A 16,713-nucleotide genomic window follows, 5' to 3' on the forward strand; every position below is an offset into this window, starting at 1 on the left:
TCACCCACTTTTAACTAAGACAAAGGTCATTTCATGCCTTTATTCGGTTCATTAGCATTTCATTCACTTTAGCAGAATCCCTTTAAAACCAATTTTTCCCTTTTAAAACTACTCAGACTTCAGCAGTTTATTTGATCACGTCAACAAAGAGACTCTAAATGTAAGAAGAAACAGCACGATAAGTGACACTTTTCACATTTACTTTTTATTCTTTCAATTCAGCTTTCCAAAAAGTATTAATGCCTGAACATTCACACAATGTAATCAAATAAAGTTTCACTTTACATTTCAGACTGCAATAACCTGAGAGAGAGAGAGATAAGATAAAACTTTATTAATTCCTCGGGTGGGTTCCTCTGGGAAATTCGGTTCACAAACACATTTTTTATTTGCTTTTTACACACACAAGAAACTGTAAAACCCAGAGCGCAAAAACAGAGAGGTTCAGGAAAATCTGTGTCCACAATCAGCGAAGAAGTGTAAAAACTGTTGAAAGGGAGAAAAGAGGAAAAACTTTGTTTTAAAAAAAAAAAAACCCGGAAAAGATCGTTAAAAGACGTAAGAAAAAAAAAAAGAAAAAAAGTTGGAAAAAGTCTAAAATCCCTGTTCACAAAAGGTGAAGAAGCGTAAAAACTGTTCAAAAAGTGAAAAAACAGTGTTTAAAAAAAAAACAGCAAAAAAGTGTGAAATGCTTCTCCAAAAATAGAAAAAAGGTTAGAAAAGTGTAAAAATTGTGTAAACAAAGAGACAAAAAAACAACAGCAAAAACAAAAACGTGTAAAGCGATTGCCCAAAAAGAGACAGAATATTGGAAAATGTCCAAAACGAAATCAAAGGTGGAGAAAACTGTAAGAACCGTATCCAGAAAAGTTGAAAAAGTGAAAAAACTAGGTTGAGAACCCCCCACCCCCCAAAAAAGACCGAAATCTGTGTGGCAAAACGGGAAGAAAGCTGCCAAAGTCGTGTCTCCGTCTTTGGTGTGGATACGATTTTTAATTAGGGCCTCCAAGCTAAGACTGAAAACCAAAAATCATATAAACTACAGTGAAATGAGCAAAAGTCGAAGTGGAACCCATCTGAAAAGAATTGTGTTTAAGGGTTCAGCAGGACTAGAGAACAATACCTGAACAAGTCTGCTGAAGCCCTTAAACACAGCCTCTCAGTGGGTAAAGAGTTTTCAACTTACCGTCAGAGGCTGAAGAAAAACTTGGGCACATAAGAGCCGATGTGTCCACACCGAAGCTGAGAGACAGGCTGCTGAAGTGTTTTCAGCTTCGTGTGAGGCAAAACAGACAAGCCGCTATTTCCGAAGCTGAGCGGTCCCGAGAAATTTCCGTTTATTAATGTTGCATGTGTGAGCAGCATGTATGAGACACCTCTTTGCTCTCCGCTCGAATGCCTACACTCCGAATTACGTCACTGTTCGGGGGCGTGCTCTGCGCATGCGTCCTGGCTTGCACTGCTGAAGGCGAGCTCAGCGGTTCTTCACACACACGTGACAAAAAAGTCCCAGCTGAGTCTGGAAACAACGTCACTCTGACATGTCGAGCTCCAAACAACAAGTTCATAGTTGTGAACTGGAGCAGAGCTGATCTGGGAGAAGAATATGTGCTCTTGTACCGGGACGAGCACTTTGATACCACCAAGCAGCATCCATCTTTTAAGAAGCGGGTGGCTCTGCAGGACAGACACATGATGGATGGAGACGTGTCTTTGATTCTGGAGAATGCGACGACTGCGGATGCTGGAACGTACGAGTGTCGCGTCTTCATGGAAGAAACACGCTCGTGGGAATCTATCTGCACCTCACACCTGTTTCTGCTAGAAGATCAACCAGGAGGACTGAGAGGGGACGGAGTCAGAAGAGGACGTGCTGGACTGATAGCGAGCGCGTCACTTTGTGTTGTGCTTGTTGTTGTTGCTGTTGTTGCTTTTCTGACCTACAGAACACATGGACAGAGTCAGGATTCAGAGCGTCCTCCTGCTGAACTGCAGACTGTCTGAAATGTCTCAGAGCGTTTTGCAGATGAACTTTGAGTCTCCTGCTGCTGAGCAGAGACAGACAGCATTCAGCAACACTCCACACAGACCACTGATTTCACTCTGACACTACAGGAAGGACTTCATCATCCTGCGGGCTGACGAGTACATTTACTGTAAATATTTTTCCCCTATTGTCTATGAGACAAACCAATAGGAGCAGAAAGTACTCAGCTGAGCCAAACTTTAAGCAGCTGTTACTGAACCCAGCCTCAGTGAGAATGAACTGTTCTGTCCAACACAAGCTTCATGTTGGAAACATCAGCAGGTCTCTTCTCTGACTCAGTCCAGCTGATTATTTGTCTTTGCAGGCTGATAATCCAGATGTTTCTACACTAATGTGTAAAACATCAGTTTCTCGGTTTCAGATTATTATTTATTTGTACCACTTTGTTATTTTCCATTTTAAAGGATTCAATAACTGTCAGATAACCCAGGAAATTACACGAACGTGTCAGTGTGCAGCAGTTATTAGTTTTATTGTGTTCTCTGTTGTGAGTTGTAAAGATTTAAAGCAGAATATATTGTTGTAAATGATTATTTGTGGATTATCAAATTTTCCTTCACAATAAAGTCAAATGTAACTAAAGTATTAGACAAACTGCAGCAACTCCTTTAGGAATACTAATTTATTAATGCCTGAACATTCACACAATGTAATCAAATAAAGTTTCACTTTACATTTCAGACTGCAATAACCTGTTCACAAACACATTCTTTATTTGCTTTTTTTTTTTTTTCACAAGAAACTGTAAAACCCAGAGCGCAAAAACAGAGAGGTTCAGGAAAATATGTGTTCACAATCAGCGAAGAAGTGTAAAAACTGTTGAAAGGGGAAAAAAGAGGAAAAACTTTGTTAAAAAAATGGAAACATTTTGTAAAACATTTGTCCAATAAGACAAAAAAAAAAAAGTTCCAAAGAGTCTAAAGTTCCTGTTCACAAACGGTGAAGAAGTGTAAAACTGTTCAAAAAGGGAAAAACAGGAAAAACAGTTTAAAAATAGCAAAAACCTGCGAGGAGGAGAGGAGGACGGCAGCACAAAGGAAGAACCTGGATTTAAGAAAGAATTTTTCAAAGAAACCTGTAAGTCACTTAAAGCCAAGCTCACTCATAAAATGTGTCCGTCACAATAACGTTACAGGCTATGCTAGGCTTTGGCACACGTCAGTCTAAAATTGTATCTTACCAACGTTTTTTGGAAACTAACTGCACAACATGCAGCACTATTAGTTCTCTCAGTCTCAGAGCAGCATTTCTAATTTTGATTGAAAGTGTCAGAAAAAACGGCAGCCTCGAGCAGCCAGGATATTAGTTTACAGAGGCTGTTAAAATTATATGTCTAACGTTAAAATGTTGGTGACACAATAATTTCATCCTAATGGTACTGACATATTCATAGGGTTAATTTTTTGACACAAAATATCATGAGGTAGTCATGATTTTGCAAATATTCCACCTTGTAGTGCAGTTTGCACGACAATTGTTAGGCTGCTGATGTAAATTGATTGATTAGTGTAGATTTGACAAATAATCTGAATTGACATGTCTCACTTTTTATATGGCACGAATCAATGTGTTATTTTATCAAGAGGCAATATGTCCTAGTGCAGTCAGAGGGGGAAATCCAGGGCCAAAGGTCAGGCATATCAAGCACATAATAATAATTTTGTGGTCATCTTAGATGAGTAGTTTTATGGACAAAAACCACCAGTTCATTTAGTGTTCCCTTAGTGCTAATGCATAAGAGAAGTTGGTGTACTATAACTGAAGTAATCTTGTTAAGATAAGATAACCTTTATTAGTCCCACACGTGGGAAATTTGTTTTGTCACAGCAGAAAGTGGACAGTGCAAAGTTATATAGCAAAAATTTGAATACAATAAGAATAATATACTGTACACAACTGTACAGAATAGAATAGAATAAAATAGTAGAATAAAATAGAATAAAATATACATTAGGATAAAAATAGAATACAAATGTTATATACAACTGAGTAAAATACAACTTACAAAAATACTCAGCAAAGAGTATTGCACTTAGTCTTATTGCACATGTGTGGGTTTGTGTGTGATCACCTGCAAAAATCTTTGTTGTGGAGTCTGACAGCAGTGGGGAGGAAAGACCTGCGAAATCGCTCCATCCCACATTTAAGTCCTTAAAGTCATATTCTTTTATTGTCTTGACTGTATTTGAAGCTGTTTTTATTTTTGTATGATACCTGATTTATATGGAATATGGCTGAAGTAAACTAAAGTCTAAAATACTTAGTGAGTCATTTGTTTAATAGTAATTTAACATTATATAATTCACATATAAAACTATGAATTGTAATTTTAAATGGTTTAATAGCATGTAGAATAGCATATGTAGGCAAGTATATTTCTCCTTTTTTATCAAGAAGCAAAGACAAAAAGGAAAAAAAAAAGAAACAGGGCAGAGTTCGGTGGCTGAAACACCCGTCCCCACCAATGCCAAAACCAAATCTACGCCCTTGTGTTGACAGATCGTTTTTATAATTATAATTAGCTAAGCAAGCTGGGCCAAGTGATGGTTTTTTAACTGGTGGTTTAATTTCTTCCAGCTTGAAGGCCAGTGATATGTAGTACAGTACTGACAAGAAACTTAGGGTTTAAAGTATAAGAAATCTGCTATTTGTAAGGAAATAGTAACAATGTTAAAACAGCCAGCTGATTCACAGATATGAATTGTTTGGAATTCTGAGCAGTAACATATATTTACAGACACAGTTAAAAAAAGGGTCATGTAAACTACTTAAATGTATATCTTTCAAATTACAAAAGAACTATGTAAAACCAGTAAAAGATTTAAACAGCACACTCTCTATCTGTTTGTGGCTGTATAGACATCCTCTTATTCATGCCATACTTTGCTAATGCAATATTACTGAGAGAAAGGAAAAAAAAGGACAGATCACATAACTTTAACTTCCATAACTAAGAGATAAATAGGAGAACTTACAAGTGTCTTCAATGATGGCAGCATTACTTTGGTGTGTGATGCTACCTGAATCGCTTCTTCCTCTGCAGTGGTAGATACCTCCTTGTGACACATTAATAGCTTTCTTCCCTTCATATTCTGTCATAGGCTCGTCTTTAGAGCCATATGTGGCAGCTCTGTACCACAAAATGGTCCAGTTGTCAGAGCCGTCCACAAAGCAGCTCAGTGTCACGTTGCCCCCTAGTGGTATCTCATACCTCGTTGGTCTCAGTGTGGCAGTGGGTGTGTCAAAAAGGTACTTCGCTTTTCCAGTAGTATTTAGAGAAAAGCAGAAAGAGAGAGATTTGTTTTAAAAGCTGTTGTTTCAGTTATTTCATCTTCACAACAAAAGCAAGAGAGTTCAAACAAGCGTCATAAAAGACAATGTTCAACTTGATCAGCTAAAATAATAGCTTGAATTAGAATTGTCCAAATTCGGATGTTAGAGGTATGTATAACTCTGAGTGTGTTAGCTTTCCCTAATACCACATATAACAGCTGCTGTTTTATCGTGAGTCCAGCTGGGTCTAGGACCTCAATAAACTGAATATGAACTGTTTACATGAAAATATCTATTTAGGAGATAAAAAATAATCTTTGGTCTTCTTAACATGAGAATAAATGCAAGACAGCTAGCTGGGTCACAGACAAACCGTATAAAATGCATAAAAAATTATGTAAGCAACTTAAATTTATAGTCTTTATTTTGTAATAGGTTTTTTTCTTCTTTTTATTTGTTCTCATATTTACTCTGCACCCAATATTAGCTTTTATCTGACAGGAAGAGGTCTTTCCAGAGGCTTTTGGTGTCATTGTCATGATAGCACACTTTAGACAGTGTTAGAAATATCGTCATGCAGCCACAATTTGAGACAAGCTAGTCATCTTACAGTGCAGGTACAGAGATTAATTGTTACATATGTATAAATAGATATGTATATATCTATGACAATGCTCAAGGTAAGATATATATATATATCATACCTTGAGCATTGTCAGAGAAAAGTGCTGCAAGCTCTATAACAATTGTTAAATCAAGACATTATCACATTATCAGACAATCAAAATCATTAAACAATGGAAAAAAAGAAAATTAAAAAAGATTGCTATACACGTCACACACACAACCACACACACACACACACACACACACACACACACACACACACAGGTATGGGTTGTATGCTTTGCCTTTTTCTCAAACCTTAATCACTTAATTTTAAATACATCTGTGTGTCGTCGGCATAACATTGATGTGCAATGTTATACTCCTCAAAGATTGCGCCTAAGGGGAGCATATAGAGTGAGAAGAGCAGGGGGCCAAGGACAGATCCTTGAGGCACGCTGCAGGGTTAGGGTTAGGTGCAGCAGAGGAGAAATAAGGGCAAAAATTGATCGAGAAGGACCTATTAGAAAGGTATGACTTAAACTAATCTAGGGTGGCACCTCCAATGCCAACTGTGTGTTCAAGCCTCACTAATAGGATGTTATGATCTACCATATCAAAGGCCGAGGATAGATCTAGTAGGACCAAGAATGAAGAGCGTCCAGAGTCAGTATTCAGAAGGAGATCATTGAGGACTCTGAGCAAGGCCGTTTTAGTACTATAACAGGGTTTGTAAGCAGACTGAAATTTATCATAAATGGCATTCACATCCAAATACGGCCGGAGTTGTGAAAGAACGATCCTCTCCAGTATTTTGGACAGGAATAGAAGCTTAGAGATCGGCCTATAGTTCCCAAGATTGTTATAACATCTACAGGTGATTTTTCATTCAGATTGTGTAATATAATTTTTCACAATCTATTCAGAGATTATTTGGAGTTAAAAAGCTGAAGTCACTTAAGATCATCTATTTCAGTTTTTTCTTACTTCATGGGCCATCACACTGAGTGATGTCTGAATGACATCTTTTATAAGTCATTTTTGGAGGTCCAATTTTGGTCCATTGGAAGGGTTGTTTTGTAACACCAGGCAATGTCTTTTTTTCGACATCTGCTGAACATCTAGTGTTGTTATTGCTAGGATCTTTACGTTTACGAGCTATTATTGTTCAAATGTAGTGGTTGTGGACGTCTTTTCAACACATTTTAATAAATGACAATTTCAACCTGGTTACAAACAAATAACTTGATTAACTAACATAAACAAACCAGTCAAAGAAAAACAAGAAAATGTTAAATAACCAAAACAATTACCCACGTGTACTTATTAAATATATAGGCTAACACGTAATTAATCATGTTTGTTTATACATAACCCACATTCATATGCATCATGTTGATAACACCACATTAATGTTTATATTTGTAAATTAATAAAAATACATTTATTAATCATGTAAATTCCCTGGACCTGTAATAGACATCCATAACATTCAAAAGATTACTCAGTTAAAATCCAAATGTTGAACATCATATTGACCTTCAAGTTGGGTCACGGTTGGGCTTGGTTGTGTATAGATGTACTGAATTAGTCTTCGACCGACGGACCCAATAAAGACATGATCTGCAAGTCTAGAGCTGGAATTCCTTTTTTGTGCCATATTTGTAGATAATAGTGTATAGAGTATGAGGTCTGTATTTAATGTGCTATCTTCAAACAAACTAACTGTGGAAAATCTGAAGCGTCACTGATATTTGTGTAGCAGAGGAGCAACAGTGGGTTCACAAAAGGATTCTTTTTTGCTTCGCAGCTACGGCTCTCCTCACTGACCTGTAAAACATCCACATAAAGACATAGAAAGTTTTATGATGCCATGATGAGCCAAAACCTGAAATCCTTTAATCAAAAAGACTTATATATATATATATATATATATTAGGGGTGCAACGATATTCGTATCCATATTGAACCGTTCGATACAGTGCTTTCGGTTCGGTACGCATATGTATCGAACAATACAAAATTTGTAATTTATTTTATCAACTTTCCTTCTGACGATGCTGTCTGTGTTGAGTGCTCAGTGAATCTGCGTTCGACTACTCCGCCTAGGCTCGAGAGTGCAGCCTAGGCGGAGTAGTCGAACGCAGATTCACTGAGCGCTCAACACAGACAGCATGGTCAGTAGTGATGTGCGATACCACTGATTTCCTCTCCGATCCGATACCAAGTAATATTCAGGGTGGTATCGACGATACTGATCCGATACCGATACTTTGTACAAAAACGTATTTTATTTATTGTATCTCAAATTATAGCATCATAATGATTACAGGGCATCAGATTACTTGTTCTTATCACTTAATAATGCAGAGTTCATCATATAGAAATAAAAAAAACTGAAGTTGTGCTATTTAAACACCTTGCCTGCCTGGAGCACTAAAGGACTCCGTGAGAGACGTCTGTCTCGCCCTAGCAGCACCTGTCCCTGTCCTCCTCTTCAGTTCGCCTCAACATACGCTCCTCATATTCTGTGATATCATTTACTCTGAGGTGTTTGACAAGGTTAGTGATGTTGCCACAACCATACATGCCAACCCTCCCGATTTTTCTAGGAGAATACCGAATTTCAGTGCCCTTCCCGAAAATCTCCCGGAGCCACCATTTTCCCTAATTTCCCCCGATTTTCCACCCGGACAACAAAATTGAAAAACCATATCGCAGAATTCATAGCGCGGCCCAGCCAATTCCAGTTTCCAACAATGACGGCAGCTACTTAGTTTTAATATCACTCTTATTTCTCTTTCTGGGTCGCAAAAAACTTCTAACATATTTTCAGGTGAGAATGTAGCTGTGTGAACTTCAAATATCTGAGCCGACCGACACATTGTTTTCAAACCCCCGCGGTCTCTCACTACTCAGGTTAAACATGATGTACAAGTCACTTTAATAACTTAAAAATGTTATTGTTTGGCTTTTTCAGTGTTTTATTTGTTCGTGAGTAAATCGGTTTGGCTGAGATTAAAGTTATTAGATTAAATTAAATTTAACTTTATTAATCCCTCGGGAGGGTTCCTCCGGGGTTTTCACACAGCTGAATAAACGTCAAACAGAAAATGATTAAACAGAAGTGTGAGACGGTTGAGAGTTTACATCAGCGCCCGGTTATATTCACCCTCCACCGAGGGAGCTCGTGACGTACTACCCGGCTTTCTTTAGACCGCGAAGGCCGGGTCCTCATAAGCAGCCTCATTTGGACACCCCCGCTTTTATCCGATAAATAAACCCTGTAAAATGTATTTATCACGCCCCCCCAGACCTTTTGAATGTCTCCCTAGTAAGCTACGGCCACAACACCTCACTCTTGGAGCACTTTTTTGCCACATGTATCGCAAACCACGTCTCAGCTGTTTGTGGAGGTAAAATACATCCGCACAATTACGCTCAGCCATTGTTATGAGTGCGCACGCCAAGGCGCTGCCAGACATTTATACAGCCGTATTTCGCACATGACTATGAAAGGCGGAAGAGGAAGTAGTTCCTTTGAATGTAGGCAATCCGAATGTTATAGTTTCTTTCCACTGTGTTCCTGTTAATGATAAACTACAAATTTACTCTAAATTACTAAAATATCGATATTTTAATGTGAGAATCGATTCTAGAACATAAATGATTGGTATCGGAGGAATCGATATTTCAAGATCGATCCGCACATCACTAATGGTCAGAAGGAAGAGTGCAGGGCAAGCTAGCGAGACAGAAGTGGACCTCCCCCACCCTCATTCAGATCTGGCGTTTGGAATTATTTTGGTTTTCATGTGACGTATGACCCTGAAGGTAAGCGAGTCATGGACTAAAGTAAAACAGTATGTTGGATGTGCCATGCAATGCTCAATTACATGGGTGGGAGCTAGTGTGTTAGCGCAGTTAGCTCGTTAACGTGTTGGCCGTCTAGCCCCATGCACGGGGCGATCGGTGGTAGCTCGTTAACGGAGATTTGCCGTGTTGTGGCGTTAAGGTCATTTCAACGAGATTAACCTGAAAGCACTAGTGGGAACACAACGAATATGACTGCACATTTACGCCGACATCATCCTAGTGCAAAGACAAGTGGAAGCAGACAAAAACAACAAGCACGCATGCTACAAACTTTAGCCGAGTCATTTAGACAGCTGTTAGCACAGGATTCTCCTTATGGAGACCTGATATGTTTAATATGCTGCTGAGAATATAGCCCAGAAGAAGCGGATAGAATAGCTTTTATTTTGGAAAGAGACATTTCTCTGTAATAAACTCTCTTTTCCAAAGATGAGTGATTCCTCAATCAGATACAGGGCTCGCAATATCGCTAGCCCGACGTCCCGGGGCTATCTCTGCCCTGCCTGTCGGGCTATTGTAGGAAGAAAAATATATGTCAATGCTTTTGCATTCTTTCAGAAATGTAGCTGGGTAATTATGTCATTGGGTGAGCCACTGTCAATATGTGACATATTGAAATCGCGTTTGAATTTGCACTTGTTTTTTTGCTTTCACTTTGCAATCGCGCGAACTGTGTATAGAGAGCGACAGCACTGATTGGTGAGTGATGATAATTTGTGCATCAATTCCTCTGACATCGTCTTATTAATTGTTAGCTTACTATGCAAACATGACAAGTGAAATCTCCCGCAGCTTAAACATGTGAGAGGTTGATCGCGCAGAGAATCGCTGAGCTTAATGTGAGTGCGTGTGTAAAAGCAGCAGGACATATATTTGACTACGATGACCTGGATGACTGAGAACCTTCACAGATCAGATATATATTTTAGTTCTGCTGAGCCAAATAAGACAGGTCAGGGTGAAGAAGTGACAGCCAAAGAAAAGCTTACCACAAAACGGAGAAGTTATGACAAATCAGACTATAAGGCAAAAAGAAAGTGCAGCTTTATGGTTTCATGGACAAAAGAATTTCTGTGGCTGCAATATGACGAGCTAAATAACCAGGGCTGCACATAAGTGGTCCACAGGTGCGTATTCGCTGTCAAAATAAAAAACACGCACAAGGGTTAGGGTTAAATTTAAAAACTGTACTTTCAAGTTAAAATATATATTTATAATTTTAATAAATGACAAATTAAAAAGGCATGAACATTTTTTTTGTATCGAAAAAATATCGAACCGTGACACCAAAGTATCGAACCGAACCGAACCGTGAATTTTGTGTATCGTTGCACCCCTAATATATATATATATATATAATATGTGTGTGTGTGTGTCTGTACTGTACCATTTCCAGTGTCTTCCATTTTTGTTTGCTGATTCATAGACAGCAGCACTACCTAAAAAAATAAATAAATCCAGCAACAATTATTTTAAAGTCATTAGACTGAATAAACAACAACAACAACTTTTATTGTATAAATAAATCCAGAACTATGCAATTTTTCATAATTCAAAATATTTTCATACTGTGAGTCTTTTTAAATTAAAATATTCTTCACTTGGCTGCCGGCTGCCAACACATTATCACATAGTCACCACAACACATTATCTGACTCCATCTCAGCCTTCCTGTCATTCTCCACAGTCACACCAACCCTCTACATACTCGACTAGTTATGGATAGATGACACCTTATGCACCTTATCCCCCTTACTGTGTCGATACTGTGTTGGCGTGTTACTCGATATGTGCTGAATTGTAAAAAACAAAACAAAAACCCCCCAAAACATTTCAGGCTACTGGGATCCCAGATGATCCCAGACTGGAGAAAATCATGTTTTCTCTCAACTTGGATTGTTTAATGGAGGATAAAAAGCTAGCACCTCTCCTCTTGGTGATTTGGAAATTGCAGTCAATTTGGCTCAGTCATATGATTTTTTTTTAAAGCTATACACACACTGATGAATCTTCTTCTATGGTCGTCTGCTTTACCTCCTCTAGGGCAGCTCCATCTTCAACTTCCTTTGTCCACTATGCCCACTGTCCTCTGCACATATCCAAACCATCTCAGTCTCACCTTCAATCTTGTCAACCTGAGCTGCCCCTCTGATGTACTCATTTCTACTCTTGTCTATCCTGGTCACTCCCAATGAAAATCTTAATATCACAAATCACCCCTGACACATTGTCAAACATGTCCTGCTCCACCCTCACAAACTTCTCTGTCACTTCTGACTTCCTCCAGCAGAACCACAGTTGCTCTCTTGACACCATATCATGTCACATAAAAATTTGACTTGTAACGCAGCCTCAATCAAAATTAAAAATTTAATAATAACAAATTTAAGTACTGACCAGGATGAAGGGGGCTGTTTTCACTACTTTCATTCTGGCTGAAGATTTCAGGTGGTACAGTAGCTAGTGTGATAACAAACATTTAAACAGTATTAAGTGACACTATATGAGACATTTTTCAAAATACAATTTTAAAACCATTCTCCCAAAAAAGAACAAGATTATTTCGATGCTCATATATGTGCTAATACAACAAATGACAAGTGAGTTCCTTCTCAAAGATTACAATTATTTAAAAAGAAGTCACATTTTCAAATGCTACTCACATTTAACCGTCATGTAACGCGATGGTGACTCTTTTCCTGAGTACTGACACTTGTAGAAACCTTCATCAGACTTTGACACTGCCAAGAAGTTCAGCTCCTCTCGGGAATCATTTTGGACAAGTTTGTCATTGTGATAAAAAGCCACATTGGGAAAGATTTTTTTTCTTCTCAAGTTGCAACTAAGACTAACAAAAGTTCCCTCATTCACAGGATCAACAGGGACCACCATCAGAGGACCAGAATAAAAGTCTGCAAAACATACAGAAGATATTATTTCAAATGGATCAGCTGGTGCTGGATTTTAGAAAATAAAAAAGAGGAAAAAAAACATGTGCAATAATAATTACTGATTGATCAAATGTGTTATAGCTTATAGCTAAAGATCTGATATGTGACTTATTAAAAAAAAACAACAAAATCGTCCTTTCTTTTAGCTCATAGAGCCCTTTCAACTGTCAAGTGTGTCTCAGCGAGATGCTATTCAGCCTCAGCTGAATGGGGAGTACAATTACATCATAATCATATATATATATATGTTCTTGAAAAATGTTGGTAAATTAATTTATAAAACATGGAATGAAATAAAACTAATAACGAAGACTATTATGCTGCTGAGTTGAGATTCCAAAAATAAAATAATCTTTACATTTCTGCCTCTTTTTCCATGAAAGAATTGCTTAACATACATAGTGATAGAAATATTCATGAAACGTTATAACACAAAAGGGGAAAAAAACCATTCTACAAACCCTGTAAAGTGATGTTGACTGCATTGCTGAACTCTTTTAACATAGACTCACACCAGTACACTCCGTCATCTGAATATGTTGTGTCGATTGTGCATACAGATTCTCCTGACAGCCAAAAGTTGCTACAATATGGCCGGCCATTCTCTGGGAACTTCCTCACTCTCCATGAAGAGGAGTTTCCCTTACAAGTCAGTTTGACAAAGTCAGAGCCAAAATTTTGCACTACAGGGCCGACTGTGAGAGACGCCGCTGATGAAGCATCTGAAAAACAACATGGATCAATAAGTGAAAGCACAGGAAGAACACATGAAAACTAAGCATCATTACAAGTATTGAGAGACAGAAAGAAACTGACCAGCAGACCAGACAAACTTTGGATCGCTGTAGTAGGTGTAGTAGTAGTTGCTTCCTCTTTCCGCTCTGCACACATATGCTGCTGTGCTTGTCTGCCCAGTAATGATGTACAAACTCTGAGCAGTCTTGCTGCCATCAGGTAGCAGCTCATACGTGTAGGGCTCCTCTGTTATTTTATAATAAGGAACAGCTTTATACCAGGAGAAGCTCCATCCTTCAGAAGGATATTCAACCTCACAGTTCAGAGTTACTGAGGCTCCAGGACTGAGCCATGAGGGAGACAGAGTGAGGACAGGATGCAGTTTAACTGTTGAAACAAGATTTTTAGATTAGGCTTTTTTATTTATGTATTTTTTTAAATAATATTGGTATATGATGGGTCCACAAATCAGGCCAGGTTCACTCTGCCCTTTTGAGCAAAAACATTTAAATAACTGGATGAAAACATGTAAATAAATATCACCAAATCTTGACAGTGGAATTACAAACTGTACCACTGTCATACATAATACTAATTTTATTGTTGTCATTTGAACCACACCATGTCACAATACGCTGTGTGTGGCACACATAAAGTAACACACTAGAGAACACAATAACAGACACTGAGATACAACTGGAAAAACACGACATTTAGATGTGACAGACTGAGAGGGAGTAAAAAAAAAGGGAAATATTCACAAAGATGCTGAAGACAGAACATGGAGATCAGACTAGGCATGAAAAAGGGAACCAACATAAAACAAGAAATCCAGTGCTATAGCTACCAAATTCAGAGAAAACACACACATTCTAGAACTGGAACATAAATAATTTCTTAACTCCAAGGCAAAGAATCATGCGTTCAGAACAAACTCAAAATACTGGGTCATTATTTAATTAATCAGTCAAGTGACTGGACTTCTTTAAGTCCCTTCAAGAAACTTAAAGAAGTCGAGTTGCTTTTCTTTCCAAGCTCCTTAGGTTACCATGGCCTGGATGAATGAGAATCTGCACAGACAAGTTATCGTATGTTTTTTTTTTTTTAACTAATTTGAATGAAGCAGTTTATATGGATGAAAGATGCCCAACTTACATGATACAGTTACTGGAATGACATTGCTCCACTGTGTGAAGGAAAGATCCGTTTTGCCTCTGCATTGATAATCTCCATTGTCATCCCAACCAACATTGTAGAATGTTCTTTCATTGGTTGTATAATATGTGGTAAACCTTTTTGGTCTCCAATCATAGCTCCAGTAAGTTCCTTCACCTCCCTGGATGTCACATCTGACAGTGAATGTTTCACCCATGTATATCTTAGTCCAGTTGGGCTTCAGGGTCAAAATGGCCGTAATAGGAACTGTTCACATAAAATATGAAATTAAAAGAAACACAGAAGCATCATCTAATTCAGTCCAATTAAATTTATTTACATAGCACCAAATGATGCCAACAATTGCCTCAAGGCTCTTTATATTGTGATGTAAATACCCGGATATATATATATATATATATATATATATATATATATATATATTTTTTTTTTTATATATATATATATATATATATATATATATATATATATATATATTACCCCTATATATATATAGGGGTAATCAAATAAGGAACATCTTAACAGAACAACCAAGGCAGGAATAAAGAACAAAATACAAAACACACGACAACTAAGTATACTGGGCCAACATGGCCCAGGACCAGGACATTGTTTCTCATTATTACGTTTACATTTTTCACCTCAATACACAGACTCAGATTTCACTCGTTATCTAAGTAGGCGATCTCACCAGTGAGTTAAACTGTCGAAATGCAGATATAAACATATTTGTAGGTTGGTTAAAAAATAATCATTTGGACCTCTGTGTAATTTTTGCCTTTCACAATTAATTGAATATTTTTTTCAATAACTCTTTCAATAACAGAGAATAGGCTCCTGTAAGAAACTATGTGCTCAGTATTGCTTCTTTTCCACTAATCAGGTGCCTGCATTGTTTTTTTTTTTTAAGTAATATTAGAGAAAGAAGTGGGAGTAATGTTAGTAGATATGTTTCTACAGCAAGAAGACATTAAACACTTGTAGACTAAACGCGTCTTTTTCAATGCACCATGTTTTTGACTTTGTCTGTTGAAGGTTGCATTTTGTTAAGCAGGTAAAGTTTTCAAACTTTAGGATTTATTACAGCTAATTTATGCTCAACGTAACAGATTTGGTGGTGAGTCAGTGGAGCGAAAAAACAGATCTCTAAAAGGTAGATAACCTGACTGCCATTAGGTATTAGGAAGAAATTGTTGCCAGACAACAAAAACAAACCAAAACACATTGTGGGTGAGTGGCTGAAGTCAGTTGGGAGACCGCACACGAAATTAAATACATGAAAACATGTCAGTACCTGTAAGATGCCTTCATTGGCAGGTCTTTATGTTCACTATTTGATAGCAAACCTTTCTTTTTTAATATAAGAGAATTTCAACAGTACTTATTAGTTACTTTGATTAAGTTTTGTCTTAGTATTTTCTTGTGTTGCACATTTTTGACACATTTTTTTTTCTACATGACTGTGGTTCAGCACATAGGAAGTGAGCTGGAGGTGGTTTGATTACTGATGAGTGACTGCATCAGTAATCAGTCTGCTTTAACCACAGACTTGCTGTTAGAAAAACTGAGACACTGAGACAAAGACCAAAACCGTGACAGGATCTTGCCATCAGTGTGGGAGAAACACATTTCTAAAGTCTTTGTTTTAGCCAGAAAACAGGAAACGCTTCATGCAGGTTGACCTGCAGCAGCCTTCCTGCCAACACTACACAGAAAACAAACTATGGGCTCAAATTGGAGTCATAAATAGTATGTACTTGTAAATCAAATGGATATTTTTGTTTTGTAAAACATTGAAAATTCAATGTTTTGTGCGTCTATAGATGAGAATTTGTGTGTTTGTAAAAAATATTTACACGAGTTACACATTTTTTGCTTAAGGTCTGGTTACAGATACAAAGCAAAAACCTGCATGTAAAACCTCTGCGCTCAGGTTTCCTGGCTGCGTGTGGCTTTCAACTTAGACGTACAAATTTTGACTTGATTTTTCTTCCTTTCAGCTGATTGGTCAATGTCATGTCAATCAGAAATTTAACAATCCAGTCCGAG

At 37.7% G+C, this 16,713-nt stretch overlaps 1 protein-coding gene across 2 annotated transcripts; it reads right to left on the minus strand.

Moving 5' to 3' along the window:
• Nucleotides 1-183: 183 nt before the first annotated feature.
• LOC145421870 (sialoadhesin-like) lies at nt 184-14,913 on the minus strand. 2 transcript variants are annotated; one of them, XR_013903245.1, is made up of 8 exons: nt 14,644-14,913; nt 13,570-13,875; nt 13,215-13,475; nt 12,466-12,714; nt 12,200-12,262; nt 11,190-11,241; nt 1,187-7,756; nt 184-486 (listed from the first exon to the last, which is right to left on the minus strand). XR_013903245.1 is itself a non-coding variant. In XM_080292785.1 (7 exons), the coding sequence occupies exons 1-7, from the start codon at nt 14,858-14,860 to the stop codon at nt 7,708-7,710; spliced, it is 1,197 nt and encodes a 398-aa protein (XP_080148911.1). In that variant the 5' UTR covers nt 14,861-14,913; the 3' UTR covers nt 184-7,707. The 2 variants fall into 2 exon arrangements, 1 of the variants encoding a protein (XP_080148911.1); XM_080292785.1 differs by having other exon boundaries at nt 184-7,756.
• Between the last annotated feature and the right edge of the window lie 1,800 nt (nt 14,914-16,713).

The sequence above is a fragment of the Astatotilapia calliptera genome, chromosome 3 (genome assembly GCF_964374335.1).
Source record: "Astatotilapia calliptera chromosome 3, fAstCal68.1, whole genome shotgun sequence".
NCBI classification, from domain to species: domain Eukaryota; kingdom Metazoa; phylum Chordata; class Actinopteri; order Cichliformes; family Cichlidae; genus Astatotilapia; species Astatotilapia calliptera.

Coding starts and splice junctions, on each gene's coding strand:
- LOC145421870 (XM_080292785.1), bottom strand. CDS start 14,860: ATGGGTGAAACATTCACTGTCAGATGTGACATCCAGGGAGGTGAAGGA. Junction 13,876..14,643: donor CATTCCAGTAACTGTATCAT/GTAAGTTGGGCA, acceptor TTGTTTCAACAG/TTAAACTGCATCCTGTCCTC. Junction 12,263..12,465: donor GCGTTACATGACGGTTAAAT/GTGAGTAGCATT, acceptor TTATCACACTAG/CTACTGTACCACCTGAAATC.